At 34.5% G+C, this 21,876-nt stretch overlaps 1 protein-coding gene across 1 annotated transcript; it reads right to left on the reverse strand.

Annotated features, from left to right (window-relative positions):
• Positions 1-8,194: 8,194 nt before the first annotated feature.
• On the reverse strand, positions 8,195-19,735 carry LOC114267815 (kinesin-like protein KIN-12B). The gene is made up of 16 exons (XM_028208885.2): positions 19,300-19,735; positions 19,038-19,175; positions 18,867-18,950; positions 18,594-18,719; positions 18,440-18,499; positions 18,295-18,348; positions 18,113-18,205; positions 17,672-17,767; positions 14,076-14,221; positions 13,762-13,911; positions 13,551-13,680; positions 12,231-13,436; positions 12,037-12,135; positions 11,803-11,955; positions 10,913-11,713; positions 8,195-8,686 (listed from the first exon to the last, which is right to left on the reverse strand). Exons 1-16 carry the CDS (start codon positions 19,633-19,635, stop codon positions 8,384-8,386), a joined length of 3,975 nt encoding a protein of 1,324 aa, XP_028064686.2. The 5' UTR covers positions 19,636-19,735; the 3' UTR covers positions 8,195-8,383.
• Positions 19,736-21,876: the final 2,141 nt, after the last annotated feature.

Genomic DNA, 21,876 nt, shown 5'->3' on the forward strand with positions numbered 1-21,876 from the left:
TTACCACGAAAATCCAAGGTAAGGTTTTTAGAGTTATTTTAAAATTAAAAAACTCAATTTAGTCCTATTTGATTAGGTCTTGACATGTTAAATTGAGCATAAATTTAACTTTTGACATAATTTACATAAAATGACTATCCTCATGTTTAAACTCGAAAGTTCAAAATTAATGAATTGAATTTTAATTATTCAGCCGTTAAAAGTACATCTAAAACTAATAATTTTAAAAAATTAATCAAAAGTTAACTTTTTAATTTTTTTATCTTTTTATAAATAAAAAATATAAAAAATAATATGATCTAAAATAAGTTAAAAGTCAAAAATTAAATTTTAACCAGCTTTTCTAATGAAGCCATCTCCGGTTAAAGGCCCTGTTTGGTAGGACTTATTTCCAGCTTATTTCAGCTTTTAGCTTAATATAAGCTATTTTGATATATTTAGTTCAGCTTAATAATACAGCTTATAGCTTGTTGTAAGTCAAAAATCAGCTTATTCTTTGAGTGAGGAAGGAGAAGCTTAATTTACAAGTCAAAAATCAACTTTTGTTCACAGTTATAAGCTATAAACTGTTAGGTTATAAGTTATAATCACTTTCTCATAACTCTACCAAACGGAGCAAAGTGTGAGTTGAGGAGATATTTTTCAACAAGACAGAATCCCAGAGACAGTTGTATGGGTAGCCCAAATTTTCAAATCAATGAGTTGTATAAATCAGTTCTGTCTATGTCTCTTTCAACATATCTCCCATATATTCTTAGAAGACTAAGGCTATGTTTGGCAGGTTAGTTTTAGGTTAAAATAATTAAAAATAAATAAATAAAATAAGTTAAAAAATTAATAAAATAAAATATTATATTTAAACTATAATCATTTTATTTTTTTCTCACAAAAATCAAAAAAATTAAAATGCCTATCACAAACGAGACTTTTTAACTTCAAATTAAAATGATAAAAAATTTAAAAATTAACCCACATCAAGGCTAATAAAGTCAATTAGATTGGAGATCTATTGACAATGGGGGTGTTTGGTGTAGCTTTTTTAAGCCAACTTATGGCTTCTGGCTTTTAAAAAGTTATTTTGGACTGTTTGGTTAAACTTATTTCAAACAGCTTCTGATTCTAACAACTTATTTTAAGTCAAAAAAGCTGATTCTGAGAAGCTGCTCACCCCTTGCTTCTGATTATCAGCTTCTGCTGTGGACATGTTAATTCACGGTTATACTCTTAGATTTTTTTATTTTTTATTTTTTTAAAAATAGAAAAAGACTCAAATGGACTATTAAATATTATTATTATTTTTTATGAAAAATGTAGATAAATAGTGAATAATAAAAAATAAAAATTAATTGAAAAAACTACTTCACAGCTTATTTAACAAACACTACTCAGCAACTTAAATCTATAATCCAACAGCTATACCAAACAGATTAACAGCTTCTGATTAAAGTCATAATCTATAATCTGTTAAGCTATAATCTATAATCTGTTTTAACAGCTACACCAAACACCACCAATCTCTGCTGATCACTTCTAATGGTTTGAATCCAAAAAATAAATAATACATAAAACACATGTCCAGTGCATAATGATGATGATGATGGATTTTGACTACAATTAGAAGAGCCTAATCCAATAATTAAAAGAATAATAATGATGGGTCCAAAGAAAAGAGTTTGGCTGGGGAGAGATTGATGGAAATATGTTACTAACAGTGGGGGCCCATTTACCAGGCTGTATCTCTTTCCTTTACTTATCATTGGTGGTGGTGGTGTTGGACTTGTGTCACTCACAACTTTATAATGTACCTCTGTTTCATTCTTTCACTTTCTTTCTTTCTTTCACCTTAAGATTAAGAAAGAATAAGAAGGCATTTGATTTTTAACTTGGGTTGGTTGGTGTGTAGTATCATCTTTTGATTGGATTGAGAGAAAACACAGGCTGTGAAGATTTTCCTCCATCATTTTATTTCACCAACCAGTGGCCCCATTGTTTAAAAACTTGATTTTAGACTCTGCTTGAGTTGACTTGATTTGATACAACATGTGTAGTAAAAGAGAAAATTATAAATCAACGTATGTGTTCAAAAATAATTTTAAATTTATGATTAATTTTATCAATTTTAATAATTAAAGTGATTAATTTTTTATGAATTTATAAATATTTTGTGAAATTATCACTAATTTATAATTTTTTGTAACGTTGTGTTTGGTTGGGGGATTTGAAGAGGGAATTGGAAAGGGAAAGAGAAAAGTTAGGTGAAATGTAAATAAAATATACTTATATTTCACTTAATTTCACACACCTTTTTCCCTTTCTCTTTCCAAATCTCTCCCCAAATCCCTTAACCAAACACAGCACAAGTGAAGTTACAATTTTTATTTAAATGTAACAGTGGGATTAGAGGGATTAGGGAACTCTGGCATTTTTAAGGTCTCGTTTGGAGACTTGAGTTTGTGGTTAAAAAAATAAAAAAATCATTACAAATTATCAAATTACTATTTTTATTCTTTTTTTCAATATTTTTTTCGTAAAACGTTAAAAAAATTAACAAAAATAACTAATTTCCAAACAACGCCTAAGTTTCAAATAAATCAATTAATTTGTAGTTTTTAGTTTGTAATTTTGAAAGGATGGACTCCCAAAACATTTCAAGTCTCACCATACTATTAGATGAGATTTTGTTTATGATTCATAATTATGTTCGATAATGACATATAATAGTTTTTTGGGTTATAAAGTGTTTAGTTATGGTGTTCGTTATGAACCAAACCAATGGTTAAATTTATTATTATTTTTTATTTATTTTAAATCTAACGTCTTGAAGTGGACATGTTTATGGCATGCATTTTTTTCAAAGAGTGTAATATCTTTAAATCCTAAGTAACGTCATGTTTCGTGCTATATGACGAAAAGAAAAAAAGAAAAATATCTATATAATTTTTTATTTTTATATATGCCTATCTTAATGCTAATTGAGAATTTTATTGATAGATTTAATGATTTTTTTTAAATGAATATAATGAATATTAGAGAAATCAAACCCTTTAGTGTGACTTACGTACAATACTTTCATTATAAATAAAATAATAAAAAGATGGTTGTCAATTTTAGATACAAACAATTTCGATTCTTCGTACTGTAGTTCTTGTATCTGTCACTACTTATATCATAATATCGATCTATTTATAAGGTTTCGAATCTAAAACTAAAAAGGAGCAAAACCCAGGTTCTAGACCTTGACCACCCAAAAATTGTTTGTAAATCACTTTCACTTTGCTTACTAATTTGCAATTCTCTCCTCTCTTTATTTTTTTTCCCTTTTTTTTTTTTTTTTTTGTCCTTCTTAAATATCAATTTGGGCAAGGGAGAGGTGGAGAAAAGTGTTTAGGTTTCTTCCTAAGTGGGCCAGCCTATCATTTAAGGTTTAAGAGTTCCAAACTGCTCCTGTAGGTTCTCTGTTAGAAACAAGTTTATCCTTCTTGCAATTGCTTTCTTGCCTCCTGAATTAATGAGGGTTGTTTTCTCTGCATGTCACTTTCAAACTCACTTCCCCCTCCTTATTAATTTGTGAAAGCATTTGGTTACTTTGATTTTCTTCCCAATTTAAAAGAAAATTGGATATTTTTCTTTCCCATTGGATAATATATGGTTGATATTTGTCCCCACTTGGTTCTTTTCCATGTCCTGTTAGACCTTGAATTTAATGAGGAAAAAAAGAGTAAATTACTTATATTTTTTAATAAGTAACTAACTATATATATTTATTTTCTTCGCTCAACCAAAAAAGAGAATTAAGTATTTGCTTCATTATCTTTTCATACGTTTTTTCCTCTCAACAAATTCAAAATCTACACAATTAGAAATACCTATAAGAAGAAAGAGAAATCCTGTAAAGTGCATAGCAATAGGATTCTCTGCAATAATCCTTACAATGCAATTATAAGATTCTTTACAATAGTTTGACTACTTAATTATAAATCATCTTTAAACTGCTATTAAAAACCCCTTAAACTAGCATTGTAAGGATTATTGTGAGATGAATTATTGCAGAGAATCTTACTCTTAAAAAAAATTTACAAAACAAGACACAGATGTGAGACAAATGGGTGAGACTCACGTGTATGAAATCTACAAATAAAACTCACTTTTTATCTCATATTTGTGTTCCATTCTGTGAAATTTTTTTGTATTAGTAGAATAGCTGTGAAGGGAAAATGGTCCACAAGAACCAAACGGGTTGTAACTTGTGTGGTTAATCTTTTGGCTACTAGGTCTCTCCTAAGGAGAGATCTTCGATTCCATTCTTAGGAGTGAAATGAGAGGCAAGATTAAGTGTTTGCAAATAGTGGGCGTAAGTTCAACTCTCCCAAATATTAATCTAATAACTAATCACTAATTTTCACAGATTAAAAAAGAAAAAGAAAAAGAAAAAGAGAAATGGTCCACAGATAGGAAGGGATACGTGTAAGAGAAGACGATCACAAGCAGCTTGTTTTATGGTCTCCACCATGACAGATAGACTTCTCCCTCCCACCCTCCTCCTTCTACATCATCATCAGTAGGGGCTCTGCCAAAGTAAGTACTTGACGACTTGTCTGCATTTGCATTTCCAAATTATTCAAAAATAAATAAGAAAATGGACATACTTCTCACCTATTGCCCCCTATCCACTTCACAACCAACCAATTAAAATGATCTATGCTTGTGAACTTACATATTTCTTTCGTCTCAAAATATCAATTTCTTATTTCTTATTTCATTTTTAATTATCTTAAAATATTAGTCGTTTTTTAAAAATTAAAGACTAAAATAATAATAAAAAATTAGTTTGTCCTTCTTTTAAATTTATTAACAATACAAAAAGTACAATTATGACAATTGGTATTCTCTAAAAAATATTCTATTAAAAGATAATTTTAAAAAATTAATATTTTTAAAATGTAATAATTATACTATTAAAAAAAATTAAATTTTTCAAAAAGAGACTTATTTTATGACAGATGGAGTATTTATTTTGAAGAACTTTCTTTGAGGCTTTTCCCAATATAAGCCTTTTTTCCATTGTATTTCCAAAACTAGGCCAACTTCTGACGGAATTCTAAAACTAAGCTAAAACGCCATTACTATTCGCGCTTTTACTGTTAGGAGGCCAAAAGTTAATGAATAATGAAATCGCTATTTGAAATCGCGATTTTAATTAAGAAAACGCTGTTCCAAATCGCGTTTTTAACATAAAAAAAATTTCTGAAGAAAACGCTATTTAAAATAGCGCTTTTACTGTGCATATAATAATTTTTTTTTTTTTTTTTAAAAAACGCCATTTGAAATGGCGTTTCTACTGTTGAATCACCAACCAAAGCCAACCCACACACTGACACACACACCAATGGGCACACCCACAACACTCAAGCATTGAAATAATATAATTTTTATATATAATAATAATTTATAATAATTAATTTTATAATTTTTATAATTTTCGTAAATATAAATCATTTTTAGGTTATGAATGGTTTGATTTATAATACGTATGTATGTAAGGATAAAAATTTTTATAATCAAAAATAATTTTTTCAATTTTTATAATCAAAAATAATTTATAAATTATCAAAAATAATTTATAATACATATGTATTATTTAAATCTTTACATTTTTTATTTAAAATTTTTTACAGTAAACCGATCTTCACATTTTATAATACGTATGTATTATTCAAAAATAATTTATAAAAATTTATAATTAATACGTATGTAAATTATTTAATACGTATCTTCACATTTACATTTACAGTAAACCCATCTTCACATTTACATACGTATGGTTTAAGGGTAAATTTTTTTATAAATGACTTAAATGATAAATCAAACCATTCATAACCTAAAATTTTTTGGGGGATGCACCAATAAATCCCAAATTAATAACTTATGCACTGTTTAGTCCTAAAAGTTTTCTTATAGACGGAAAGGTCCCATTACAATGTTAATAACATCAGATACAATGTTAATAACATCAGAGTCATGTTACAAACATTGGATTTCAAACATCTAATGTTCATCAAATTTCAATAATGTTTGAAAATATAGGATGAAAAACATCTAATGTTCATCAGATTTCAATAAATTTTGAAATTATAGAATGAAACATCAGATCATTTACATCATTCACATCAAGTTGATGTAAAAATGGGACTAAATGGAGCATAAAAAAACTTTTAGGACTAAATGGTTCAACGTTTCAAAAATTAGGACTTATGGGTAAATTTTCCAAATTTTTTACCCTTACATACGTATGGTTTAAATAATTTATAAAAATTATTGTCATACGTATGTAAAAATCGATTATAAAAATTGCAAAAATTGATTATAAATTTTTTTATATATAATAATAATTTATAATAATCAATTATATAATTTTTATAATTTTTAAAAAAAAAATTTAATTTTTACAATTTTTTTACCCTTTATTTTATAAATAAAGGGTAAAAAAATGATTTATATTTACGAAAATTATATTTTGCAATTTTTAAAATTATAAATAATCTAAATGTGAAGATGGATTTACTGTAATAATTTTTGAATAATTTTTGCAATTTTTATAATCGATTTTTACATACGTATGACAATAATTTTTATAAATTATTTAAACTATACGTATGTAAGGGTAAAAAAAATTAGGTTATGGATGGTTTGATTTATCATTTAAGTCATTTATCAAAAAATTTACCCTTAAACCATATATATGTAAATGTGAAGATGGGTTTACTGTAAATGTAAATGTGAAGATACGTATTAAATTATTTACATACGTATTAATTATAAATTTTTATAAATTATTTTTGAATAATACATACGTATTATAAAATGTGAAGATGGGTTTACTGTGAAAAATTTTAAATAAAAAATGTAAAGATTCAAATAATACATACGTATTATAAATTATTATAAAATTTTTTATAATACATACGTATTATAAATTGTTTTTGATTATAAAAATTATAAAAATTATTTTTGATTATAAAATTTTTTATCCTTACATACATACGTATTATAAATCAAATCATTCATAACCAAAAAATGATTTATATTTACGAAAATTATAAAAATTATATAATTAATTATTATAAATTATTATTATATATAAAAATTATATTATTTCAATGCTTGAGTGTTGTGGGTGTGCCCATTGGTGTGTGTGTGTGTCAGTGTGTGGGTTGGCTTTGGTTGGTGATTCAACAGTAGAAACGCCATTTCAAATGGCGTTTTAAACAAAAAAAAAAATATATATTTATTATATGCACAGTAAAAGCGCTATTTTAAATAGCGTTTTCTTCAGAAATTTTTTTTATGTTAAAAGCGCAATTTGGAACAGCGTTTTCTTAATTAAAATCGCGATTTCAAATAGCGATTTCACTATTCATCAACTTTTAGCCTCCTAACAGTAAAAGCGCGAATAGTAATGGCGTTTTAGCTTAGTTTTGAAATTCCGTCAGAAGTTGGCCTAGTTTTGAAAATACAATGGAAAAAAAGCTTATATTGGGAAAAGCCTCAACTTTCTTCAGTGACCCGACCATTGTCTTGGGTACAACCTTATCCATTACATTGGAAAGCATTGTTTCAGTGCAAATTTATATTTAAAGGAAAAAAAAATCAAAGATTTTATGAATCAATTATGAATAAGGGATAAAGTTACACTGACTCTTCCTGAACATAAATTTAAAAAAATATATAATTTTACATTAAACTCTCTTGAGAATTTAATTCACGTTACATTTAATCCCTTGAAATTTTTTATATTCTCGTACCATCTTTATTAATTATGATCAAGGATCACTCCACTTGTGTCATTTCACTTATATTCGTAATTTTTGTGATCAGTTCTGTGTTGGTTCTATTTGTAGAATATTATTGTTAAGAAATTTTTACTTGCTTTCTTACAATGTCATTCATATTCTAGCACAGAAAGCAGCACCAAAAAACAAAAAAAATAAAATAAAGAAAAGAAAGCAGCAAAAATGTGTGGCGTAGCTGAAATTGTGGATTTGGGTAGAGCAGAACGCGGGCAAAAGCATGTGACCAAATAGTTGAAAATATGCTTTTGTTTTGTTGTGTTTTGTGGTGTTCTGTTGAGTGTGTGTTACACAAAGCTTCAGTGAGACTGAAAAATCAGCAGTCATAGGTATTTTGAGAAATTGGGTTTGATAGAAGAATACAATCATTGATTCATTCATCTTTTATGATTCAAGAATCCAAAATGAATACATAGCGCACACAGAGGAACCAATTCATTGGTCCTCACAATTGGTCAGAACAATTAATATGAATTATGAATAATCATAAGTGTTAGCCAATACATACACTAGTAACGCCATTAGATGTATCTCGTCTATATGTTGCATCGATCATACCCCGAGAACCAAGAAGAGGGTGGTTCTGCAAGTTTTGATAACCCACCTTCTTCAACGTTATAGAATGGCTCAAACTCCGCTCTCCATCGCTCATCAGACTCTCCTGCATCATATTTCACCACATCAGAGTCATCATAAGCCGGTCTTGTTGCTTCCGTAGGCAACCGAGACTCTGCAAGTAGTTGATTTAAAGAACTGATCTCTTTTTCATGTTTTTTCTTCAATTTATCGATCTGTTTGTAAGCCTTTTTAGTCTCCTGCTCTGCCTCTATGGCCCGCTTCTGCAAATTTAGAAATTAATTAAACAATCAGTTACAAAATATTTATTAATTTCTTTATTATTTGGACATTTTTTAAAAATTTAGAAAAACAAAAAATGGCAAATAAAGTCTATAGCCAATATCACACGTTTCAATAGAGCAACAACTTTTGCAGCAACTTCTGAGTACTATGCAAGTTCCGAAATTTCAAGCTTCAGCAAATTAGGTAAATTGTAACAACTCCAAGGATTTGAATGTGACCATGGGAGGAACACTAAAACATCAAAATACAAGACGATATTGTGATATGTGTAGTTCAATTAATTGCAATGAAACATCAGAATGTGTATGTGTGTATTGATATATATACATACCACCAAGGGGTCATCCTAGTTAGTAAGGGAGCATGCTACTCTCCTTACTAACCAGGGTTTGAATCCCCTACTACTTAAGTAGAAGTACGACGATTTAGGTAGATCAGCTAGCTTCTCCCAATTTGACTTGTAAGGGTGAATTTTAAAGATCCTATCTTAGGGTGTTCTGAGTATCAAAAATATATATATATATATATATACATCATCCAAAATTTTGTTTTGCTATGTTGTATTGGTTAGCTTAGAAACAAAAATGTTACGGAAACATAAGGGAAACGGCAAAAGGAATTGGGAAACGTATGAAAAATGTTTGGAATCAAAAACTAAAACCTATATAAATGTTAATACATTCTCAAATATTTTCTTTTAGAAAAGATCATTCTTGGATATTCCTAATTGGTGTCGAAACGACTTATTGTTTCAGGATGTTTCATAGTGTTTCGGTGTGTTTGGTATGTTTCAGTGGACAAATTGGAATTTCAGTATTCCACTAATGTTTCATTTAGGTTTCCTAGAAAATGGAAACGTTTCAATGGGAAAAAAAAAAATGAAATTTTATTCCTTGGTCAGCATTAGCATATTAAGAGAATGGTAAAATGAATATATTAGAATGTGATGGTCCAGTTTTGGGGCTGGTTGTGAAGAGAAAAGAAGACATAAGAAGGTTATTAGAGTTTTTCAACATTAGAGTTATGCTGCCACTGGCTCATGATGTCAACTGACGTTTCCCCTGAAGATTTTCATTCAAGAAATTCACAAGCAACTCCATCCTTTTATAATCCACCCGTTAGTAATTTTGTAATCAGCTAGTGCAATTTGAAACTAGATAGGTTAAAACATCTTAAAACAAGATTTTTTTTACTTGAAAAAATTGTCATGTAAGTTGTAACAAACATTTAGTTCAAGACGAAAAAACCCATAATCACAAGCTTGCTCGGGGGATAGATATTGTCAATCTTTTGAAGAAACCTAAGAAGTTGTGTCTCGCGACAACAAAAAATGCGCCAAGTATTCCTCAGCAAGGCAGAAGACGGGGAAGGCAGTGAGAGGATTTGCGCTTTGCATTTTACTATTGCCTATTCTCTTGGGGTGTAAGAGATTTCTTTCTAGATCTAGGGTCCTTTTTCTCTCAGGATGTGAGAGATTTGCTTTTAGCCTTTGCGAGTGTTAAATTGTTGACCAATAAAACTCATTTAAAAGCTAAGCTGTTAGAGCGGATGGCAACTTTATTCTTTATTATATTTATAGTCTCAACAGGGAGTGACAAGTGTGTTTTGTGTAGCCTTGTTAGATATGTGTTGAGCCTATATGTAAACATCTAAAATTCTTACCAAAAAAACTATGTAGACCAAAGGAAATGCTTCATATCATATCACATTAGTCAGAATTTACACAGGCACATATCAATAGCAATGTTGGGCCACCAGAGATCCCATGTGTTCAATCCCCTCGGCCCAAAAATAACCAACCATTGTTGGACCAGGCCAGTGATTGTTATCATTGGCAGGTCATTAGCAACACGTTGTGCAGTAAACAAAACAAACCACTGAACAAAGAGAAAAGGAGATGATTTCTACATAGATTTAATCATCCTCCAAACCATCCAAATATTCCCTTTACTATCTCATTGCAATGGAATATCAAATAATCCAAAGAAACTACAGAAAGAAAAAGAAAAAAAAGGAAAAAAGCGGCACACCACATGGACATAAGATAGAAATGCAAGGAAGCGCAAAGAATATGCATGACCAAAGGAAATGAATGCATGGAGAAGAACACAGAAGATAGTAATCTTCGGTTCCCAATAACAAAAAACAACTAATATTAACAGAGAAGAAGTTACAGCAATAGATACGGCCAATTGCAAACTCACCTGGGCAGCAGCAATAGCTTCTTCTGCTTCTTTAAGCCGCACAAGTAGTTCACCTGCAGCCTGCACGGCTTCAGCAGTATCCCTCAGTTGGTTCTGCAAACCTTTTTTCTCATCTCTGAAATACCGCCTCTCTTTTTCTCTTTCCACTTTTAGTGCTGAGATTTCTGCAGCAAGGGCATTTATGAACTTAGATTCAGCACCCCTCACTCCAGCTTTGGCAGCTGCTTTCTTGACATCATCTATTCCATCTTGAATCTTCCTATGCCTTGCAAGCAAGTGAATATGTTTCTCCTCGAGATCTACATACTGTTCGAGCATGCGTGCATGGCCCTCCATGGCCATCTGCATTGCTTCCTTCAGCTCTTCTGAGCATTTCTTCTCCAAATCTAATTCATGCTTAAGCTTCTCAGCAAGAGAACGGCTGCCTTCAAGTTCAATCTTCAAATCTTCTGCAAGAGAAATCCAATTACTCTCTGCTTCAGTCCAACGAATTCTCTCCTGTACAAGTTTATGTTCAGCACTATCCTCAGTTGACTCTGGAATTGTGCACAAAGGGGGAGCCACACTAGGCTCACATGAATAGGTTAACTGTAGAAGAGGACTTCGTTTACGAGCAGACTTGGGTGAAGAGTCAATATAATAATGCAGTTGGCTCCTTAAATCTTGAATCTCTTCCAACAACACATCCCTCTCACCCATATCAAAGAAGTTTCTATATCGTTCCAGCTCATCTTGAACTCTTTTTAACTCGATTTTTGTCCTCAAAACTTCTGGATGGTTTTCATATTTTTCCTTTAGAAGCTGTAAAATCAAGATGGAATACAAATGAAGCACAGACAAAATAAAGATTACCAAAGATATTAATTCATCAGAAAAAATCAAATACATACGTTATGCTCATTTGTAAGTGATACTAATTCATCTTCCATGAACTCCTCAGTAGGTAAAATGCCATCCATCAGGCTCTCAAGGCAAACAATTTTATCATCCCGTGTTCGCCCAATAATTGCATTGCATTCCCTCTCATGCTTGTACTGTTGAACCTGAAACATCAGAAAAGATCAAATAGAAAGAAAATATGCCACAGTTTTAGTTGACTGCTTCCTAACCTGAATAAAACCTACCAAACGATTAAGTTGCATAATTTCAGATGTTTGCTTTGCACAGTATTCTTCTAATGCCATCTCTCTCCGAATAGCTCCGGCCAAGACCTTTTCTACTGCCTGCAGGATTATACAAATGTCAAACAATCATGCATACTAACAGTTCACAGCAATAGTTAAGTGCCATCATTCCTGATGATGTCTCCGGGACATACTTTAGGAACTAATTTCTTGGATTTATCAGCTGATTGTAACCCATCAACAGGTACTAACTGCAAATTCGAAGTGTCATTTGCATCTTTGAGCTCTTGCTGAGAATTTCCACTCCTACATTTACCACACAACACCAACGAATCCCCTTCATTATCTTCAGGAAGAGTTTGTATGCCCACATCAACTTTGCTGATTGGCAAAATTGGCTTGATATCATCAGGTTTATATGAAAACCTGAATGATGACCGCCTCAAAACAGAACTCTGGCGATGACTATCAATAATTTCAAGACCACGATGAAGACTGGCAGCCAAATATTCAGTTGGTGGAAAACAACTTCTACTTGGCAATGACATGCGTACAACCTCCAAGCCTAACTTATTTTCATCCCTGAGATCTTTCTGGGAAGGAGTTAGCATGGATGAAGTCCTAAGACTTTTCCTGCTGTGATTTACTGTTGGTGAAACACTCGGTGTGGGAGATCTAAGAACTGGTGATACTTCACATGGAACCAGGCTAAGGTTAGAGTGAGCGTCATCCCCTGAGCCCTTAGGGGGACTTTTAGACATCTCTTTTACTTCATTATTTGCAGAATCCTGGCACATTGACTCCGAAAGTATAAGCAAGGGACTACCCCCTGCTAGCTTGCTTGGTGATTTTTCATTCAGGAAATTACTGGTGGAGGAGGTGAGACACTCCTGACTGGGATTCCCAGGATAATCTTCTTTATCAAGTGCATTATCCAGTGAATGGATCAACTTATCTTCGTCATTTCCTTCAGTGTGGTTACGATGGTTTACTACATCATCTTTGGAAAAATCTAGAGTGCTCATAAAAGGCTCTCCGTGATCAACAGTGATGATTTCATGCTTGTCAACTTGTTCAGATACTTCTTCTTCCATAATGACATCTGTATCCTTACAGCCTTCATTTTCGTCGCATGCACTCTCAGATGTGTTTGGCTGAGGGTTCCCAGAAGTTCCTAGATTGCCCACATGCATGGCATTTGTTGATTGAACACCAACTTGATCAGCCTCCTCAACAATTTCCATTTCTTCATCACTGTCATCATCAACATGAGGTAAAGTCATTGGACGATTGAGGCTAAATTTCAGGAGATTCAAGCTTCTACGGGCATTCCACCCTGTTGAATAACCTCCATAAGGGTCGGCTTGGTTTCCATTTGCCTTCATCCGAAGCAGTTCATCCTGAGGAAAATATAAAGTTAGTAAGCTTTCATATGTTTGGACTTTGGTGTAAGTGGTAACAGATATGATTTACTTCTAAAAATGCAAAATCAAACAAAATATATATATTTATACCTTCAATTGCCGTATCACTTCACGCAAGAAATTCACATCATCCTGCATTACTTCATTAACAACTGCCCTGTTCTTGATAGCCTTTGCACGCTGGGCAAATCTCAGTGTGCTTAAAGTCTCACTCTTACAGCTGCATTACTGCCTCAAGTCAATTTTGCATGCACCAGAGGAATTAAAAATTCAAAGACATGCTAATACATGCTAATTTCACCTTTGCACAGGAGAAATGGCACAGACCATTGCTAGTTTTGCATTTCCACCAAGAGATTCCTGCAATAAAAATGTCAACCTGGAATCTCTGTAGGGAATATGCCTTTGCTTCCCAGATTGGGAAACTTCTGCAAGAATGTTTATCAAGTTCCTGCAAAACACATAGATAACAGCAATAAGCATGGGGAAAATGACTGTATCTTGACACAAGTTCAGAATAAAACCTTCATATGTTACATGACAGGCAGCAGCCACAGCACTTCTTTTTTAACATTAAACACAACCAAATACTACAAAGAATATGCAAAAACATACCCAAGCTGTGAAAGAGACCGATTTATATTCCCCGCTTCCTTTAAGCGTTCACCAGCTGCACCGGTCTGTTTCTGTCTTTCTGAACCAGCGAGATCAACAAGGTTTATTCTGCTTGTTTTAAAGCAGTTTAAACCATCTGCCACACTCTAGAAGATTGAAAATTTTCATAATTTTAGAATGCGTATTAGAAAGGGAAAGGATTCACAAAATCTTTGTTAAAATCCACCTACTACACACCTACCACTACCACCTACTACACACTCACCTACTTCACCTACTCCTCACCTACTCCTTACCTACTACACACTCACCCTCTTCTATATATAGGAATCATGAATCATTGTAATACACATTAACATATAAATCAATAAATCAATCAATAATACAATTCTCTATTTCTCTATACATCAATTTCAACATGGTATCAGAGCAGGTTTAGAACCTAATATTTTCGCTTCACCGGCGGGCGGCAACCTCACCTTAGCCGTCCGCCGGACCTCAACCTAGTCTGCTAAAATTTTCTACACGTACCTTGAAATTTCCTTTCTTCAACCTGCTGAGTGCACAAACCACAGACAGCACACCGTATTTTGCTTTTTCTGACTTGGTTGGGTTCAGCGTTTGGTACCTGGTTGAGGAGGGAGGTCGCGCCGCCGTCAATTGAGGGGGACGATGGCGTCCTGTCAGTGTCGCTGTGTGTGTCTAATAGTAATACCAGCTGCAACTACAAATACGCCTCCGATATTTCCATTGTCGTCGATTCTCGATCTGAGAGGAAGTACAGGAAGAAGAAGGAGATTTTCGGGCATTTCTTCCACAAGCCCTAGCTTTAGCTTCAGGGGAAGACAAAGACAATGCCTCCTCTTCAACAGAAATTATGAGTCCACTTGTACTACTAGTGGTCCCTTTCATCGATGCAACTCTCAACTGGGCAGAGACCTTGCCCCTGCTACCTCTGCAGCCTACGGAGTGCTTCTCCTTGTTGGTGGTCTTTTTGCCTATACAAGAACAGGAAGCAAAGGATCACTTCTAGGAGGCCTTACTGGTGGATCTCTAATGGCTGCAGCTTACTTTCTTATGCAAGCATCAGAGATGAAGGAAATAGGGGATGCCCTTGCGTTTGGATCCACCTTCCTCTTTGCGTCTGTATTTGGTATAAGATTGGCAGCTACTCGCAAAATAATGCCCGCAGGGCCTTTGTTAGGTCTTTCCATCTGTGCGTTGGCTGTGTCTCTTAAGGAGCATAAAGAAGAAAAGAGAAAACCAAACAGGGGGGTTCTCTCTATCTTTCTGATTTTTGGTGAGACCAAACCCACGGTCTCTCTCTCTCAAACAACAAAGTCACACGCTGTTCTTTCTTTTCTTTTCTTTATTTTCCACTTTCACACCCACAATCTTTTTTTCTTTTTTTTTTTTAATCAACCCACTCAACTTTCTTTTATTTTAATATATATCTATATATATATGTTTCTTATAATATATTGCACAGACTCCGTCTACTTTTGCACAAACCTATTTTCTTTTCTTCTTTTCTTTCTTTATTTATTTCTTTCTTTTCATTCCTTTATTACATCTATACCCATATCCATCCTCACACTCTTTCTTTATTTATTTCTTTTCATCACCTTTTGCACCTCCCTCACCGACTCCCTCACCACAAAATAGAATTTTTTATTTATTTATCTTATCTTTTTTTTTATGTTCCATTTTTCACAAAAAAAAATAAAAATAAAAATAAAAATAAAAATAAAAATAATAATATAACTTTGCACACCAAACCATATTTTTATTCATCTCAGGGATCAACCCCAATCACAATTTTACACAAAAAAAAAAAACCCAAACAAAACACCCAAAGATTTGTTTTCTTTTCTGCCGACGGCCACCCACCGACCTCACTTCTTCGCCTATTCCGCCGGTCTTTTCTTCTTGCCTCCGTCCTGGGCGGCCCTTGACGGTGTTGCCTCCGTGTTTCCCACTCCACTGGGCACGATCACTATTCCCTACTCCTCCACTGCAGCATATGGCGGACCCCCGAATCGGAACATCACGGTGGCCTTCCGCTTCAGCTCCTTGTTTTCTGCTTTTAGCACACTTATCTCTGCTCGCGCATCCTTATACATGCGTTGGAGCAGAGCCAGCTGGGAGTTTAACTGTTGCACCTCATTTGTCCTGCTCTGCAGCCGGTGCGACAAGTTTGTGACCGCAGTCATGGTTTCCACACATGACTTCAGAGTATACTGATTGGCCTCAATATCAGTTTGCACCGCCATTTTTTGCTCCACCGACCGCATCGGAAAGTTCAACGGAGCAAACACAGAGGTGTTTGGTTGAGGTTCACTGGCCACCGCACCAGTTCTCTCTTGTTGACTCATTGAGGTCGGGAAAGAGAGTGAGCAGCCCACGGGAAGACGAAGCCATTTTCTAGGCAACAGAGTGTTGCAGCGTATTACAGAGTTTCTCTCTCAGCAAAGGAAGAATTTTTCAGAGGTTTCTCTCAGTTTTTCTGTCTCAACTTCTGCCTCAGCCTCAGCCTCCGTCTTGGTTAAATAGCCGAGGCAGCCACGCGTATCGCGCGCCACTTGACGCCAGACGACAAACGGGCACGCCAGCCAAGGCACTCACGTGCCTCGCCATCATATCTGGCACGCCTTTTTATGGCTTGGGCACGCCTTTTTATGGCACGCCTTTTTTGACAGATTGGGCACACCTTTTGAGGGTACGACTTTTTTAGAGATCCGACAAGACTCTATAAACTGTCCCGACATTGATTCCGGTTAGCTCCTTCATGGGTCCGACAAGACTCTGTAAACTGTCCCGACATTACTTCCGGTTAGCTCCTTTATGGGTCCGACAATACTCTGTAAACTGTCCCGACATTAATTCCGGTTAGCTCCTTCATGGGTCCGACAAGACTGTAAACTGTCCCGACATTGATTCCGGTTAGCTCATTTATGGGTCCGACAAGACTCTGTAAACTGTCCCGACATTGATTTCGGTTAGTTTCTACAAGGGTCCAGCAAGACTCTGTAAACTGTCACAACAACTGTCACAACATTGTCTGCTACAACGGTCCGACATGACCCCATAAACTGTCTTCTACATCGGTCTGACACCGCCATCCAGTGTCCTCTACACCGTTATGACACCACCATACAGTGTCCTCTACAACGTTATGACACCCCCATACAGTGTCCTCTACAACGTTATGACACCACCATCCAGTGTCTTCACCAATGGTCTGACACGACCATACAGTGTCTCCTATCCTCTTTTATTTTTATGTATTTTCTTCTTTTGTTACTCTCTTCAAACTCAAGTTGGTTAGTTCCTATCCCCCTTGAGTTTGCGGGGGGCTGTTAAAATCCACCTACTACACACCTACCACTACCACCTACTACACACTCACCTACTTCACCTACTCACCTACTCCTTACCTACTACACACTCACCCTCTTCTATATATAGGAATCATGAATCATTGTAATATACATTAACATATAAATCAATAAATCAATAAATCAATCAATAATACAATTCTCTATTTCTCTATACATCAATTTCAACAATCTTAACAATTTAAGAACACGTATTACCTTACATCGTGACTTAACAGCACAAGTAAATACACTGTGCGAACGGGAACTCTCAGCATTTATACTTGTTGCACCTGTCCTCCTGTTTGACAATCCCTGCATCATTTATCCAACAATCATGTACACAATGTCTACCATATCATCCATTCCAAAGCTAGAAAATTTATGAAATGCAAAGCATCAAATAAAAAAGTAAATACAAATACAGTCACTATATCTGAATCTAATCCAATGGCAAATCACATGAATCAGATCAAAGCAGGCACAAATATTAGACAAAGAATAGAGGTAATTCCAACATTTAACTTTTGGTAAGTGTTACGTATACCCACCAACCATGATCCACAGTAGCAAAGAGATCCATTACAACTCTACAGTTCAGATGATTCTCTCTAGGAGATGCTGTAGATGATGCAACATAAGCAGAATGACTATGCTAACCTTCATTAAAAGCTGCGTGACATCTTTCATTGTAGATACACATTCCTCTGTCAAATTCTCAACATAGACACCAGAGTTGACATCTTCTCTTATCTAGAAAGAAAAACCACACAAAAAACTTAAGCAAACCACATAACCATGTCACAAAAATTCAAACAACATAATTAACATAACAACTTTACCTGGAGGTTTCTTTGGCTTGGATCCAACAAATCAATGATTTGTTCATTGTAAATCTGTACATACCAATTTTAAAGGATTAAGTAAATCTAGAAATTAACCTAAAATGTTCATATTTATGTCAAGTAATAAATTCAATTACTTAACCTCAAGAAAAGAACAACGGCATTGATACATGAGTTGCTTGTCAGCATGCTTAATTTGCTCCTATGATTAAAAAAAAAAGGTTAAAAAAAAAAGCACAAAAATTATGAGAATGTTACCATCAACAAGTTAGATAATGAAAAGAATATAATCACACCTCATTTATGCGGGCAAAAAGTCGCTCAAAAACACGGGGAGTTAAGCCTTGTTGATCGCTTGATAGATTTTCTTCCAACAAGGCGTTTGCCGGTCCCCACATCGTATACGTCTTTCCGCTCCCAGTCTAAATCAAATCAACTTTAAATAATTTAATAAATATAAATAGCATTTTTGTCAATGGCTGGTAACAACGTATTATACTTGGGTGTGTGCATACACGCTTATGTATTAGTCTTATACGTTTAAAGATCGTGGAACGAGAAGAAGTTACCTGTCCATATGCAAAGACAGAGCTGTTAAACCCAGCAAGGCAATTTTCAACAAGAGGAGCTCCAACCAGCTGGAAAATATCTAGCTGAAAAAGTACAGCAAGTATTTTATTGACATAATTGAACATGTATTCACTAACCCAATGAAAAAACATCAATAAATTAGATCTTACCTGCGTTGACTCTGTGTCAGCAACAGAGTCAAATGTAAATGTCTGTCCAAGTATAGACAAAGAATCACTAGCAATTTTCTGAACTATCAACTCTTCTTCTTCCTCATCCTTATTGGGTGGCCTCATTCGCACTATAACCTAATTATTGCAACAATCACCACGATGTAATTAATGTCAAATGCTGGAATTGAAAAGAACAAATTTTTGAATTAGGGTTTTTCATTCTCAAAAGACAATTAGGGTTTTAGATGAACACTGCTACCTTTACTCCAGAATCAGAAGAGACAGGAAGGCCATTCTCAGGGATTGAATCGATATTGAACTTTCGCTTCAGAGGGTTTGAAGGGGGCGGCCTCGGCGGCAGCGGACTTCTGATCTTCCCCGCCGCCGCCGAGGGTTTTCCGGCGACCGGAGGAAAATCCAGCATTGCGTTTGGATCCGACGGCGGAGCATTCTCTTTGGATGATTTACGTTTGCGAGAGGAGGAGGAGGAGGAAGATCTCTGCTTCACAGAACTAGGGTTTGGGGAAGATGCTGTCTCAGAAGATGGATGGTGTTCTCTGAAGATCGCGTTTCTTGGTTGCGTCAAGTGCTTCATTGTTGGCAGAGAGAGAGGAGAGAGAGTAGGGTTTGATCAGACAAGGAAGCCAGACAGAAGCGATTGAGGATGAGAGGGGGGTGAATTTGAATTGGGTTTCTTTTTGGGGGGAAAAAGTGAAGCCTTTGTTTTATTTATTTATTTATTTATAATTATCGGAATTTTTTATTTTTTTAAGGAAAATGATTTGTAGCCCTAAAAAAATTGCCCCTAATATTCCTAATTTCCAATTTTGTAAACTGTTTTCTTTTTTTCTTTCTTTTTCCTTTTTTTTTTTTTTTTTTACCTGAAATGGAATTTCGGGGCATTCGGGCTCCCCCATTTCGGGCCCTCAATCACTGCCTTTTTTTAAATGAGCAAAAATGTTTGGTTTAGAGCATCTTCAATGGTACATCTTTTTTATTATTAAATTTGAATAAAAATTCCATTTGATATGAAGTACTTTAACGGAAGATTTGAAACTTTCATCAAAACACTAGTTAATTAGGCAAATGTCCGATCCATAGATCGATCAGTGTATTTTTTTCATAAATTTTTGCCTAAAGGTGGTCATCCGAAAGACATCCTATGGTGAAAATTCAACAACTATAAATAGTGATTTGATAAAGGCTTATTTTGGGAAGATAGTAAAAAGTGACTTTTTGGCTTTTAACTAAACTTTTGGCTTTTTTAGACAAATGATTTGGGAAGTTGATAAAAAGTGACTTTTGACTTTTTTCATTAATATTTGTTTATAATGTCAAATCATAATGAAATGACCAAAGTATCCCTAGCCAATTGAAAAATTACACATTTTTACCCTTTCATTTTCCATCTATGGAGGGCAATTTCGTAATTTTTCTTTTGGCTTATAACCAACATCCCAAATCAATTTATGGCAAAAAAAAAGTCACTTTTTACGTTTTGGCCACTTATAACTTTCTTCCCAAATTGAGCCAAAAGCTCTAGTTGTCCTCAATTTTGTGAGAGATTTTTAATATCTTCGATTTGATACTAATATAATGAAACTATTGAAGCAAGAAAATAAGTGATTTTTCATCAAATTTAAATTTGATGACAGGATTGATGAACCATTGAAGATGGTCTTACTCACCTTGTTTGATTTTAATTAATTTTTTGAAAATTAAGTTTTTTTATTTTTTATGAATTTATTTAATATTTTTAAGTAAGTTTTTTTCCTTTAGAAATATTTTAAAAGAAAAATATTTAACAAAATTCAATAAATACACACAAATATGAAAAAATGTACTAGCATTTTTTCTATTTTTTTGTATTTGATGAATTTTGTAAATATATTTTTCATACATATTATATTTTTTATGTATATTTAGGTGATATACATTTAAAAAATAAAATTAAAATTTAAAATTTAACATTTTTTACTATAAATAAATAATACGGAAAACAAAAATTGATTATAAATTTTTTTAATGAAATGACCTAGGTAGGTGCCGTTTGGTAACACTTACGTTTTCAGTTTTAAGTTTATATTTACAAAAATTTTAAAAACTCAAATAAAAATTTATTTTGTAAATTTTTTATTTATAAATCAATGGTTTCAGTTTATAAATTTTGCCAAAAAATAAAAACACAAAAAATGAGTTTACGTTTTGAGTTTTGAGTTTTTTTTTTTTTTACCACCAACACTAGCCACCACCTGCCACCATTTTCCACCACCTTATTCCGTCACCACCACCCACCCCCCACCACCACCCGCCACCATCACCCACCACCACCGACTCGCCACCACCACCACCTACCCCTCGCTACCACCACCAACTACCAGCCACTACCATCCACCGCCCGCCACTACCACCTGCTACCTACCCGCCACCGGCACTCACCACCCACCTGCCACCACCATCCACCACCCGTCACTACAAGCCACTTGCCACCCACCCACCACTACCACCCACCACCCGTCACCACCTGCCACCTACCACCCACAACCACTCACCTACCACCTACTCGCCACTACCACCCACCTGCCACCACCCACCACCCGCCACTACCATCCACCGCCTGCCACCAACACTCACCACCCACCTGCCACCACCATCCACCACCTGCCACCTGCCACTCACCCACTCGCCACCACTACTCACCACCCGCCACCACCGCCACCATCACCCACCACCCACCTGTCACCACCACTACCACCACCCACTTACGACCACCCACCACCCGCCGCCACCACCACCACCACCCACTCCCTACGACCCGCCACTGTCACCCACCCAC

Source organism: Camellia sinensis, chromosome 6 (genome assembly GCF_055761805.1).
Source record: "Camellia sinensis isolate YWXY chromosome 6, ASM5576180v1, whole genome shotgun sequence".
In the NCBI taxonomy this organism is placed as follows: domain Eukaryota; kingdom Viridiplantae; phylum Streptophyta; class Magnoliopsida; order Ericales; family Theaceae; genus Camellia; species Camellia sinensis.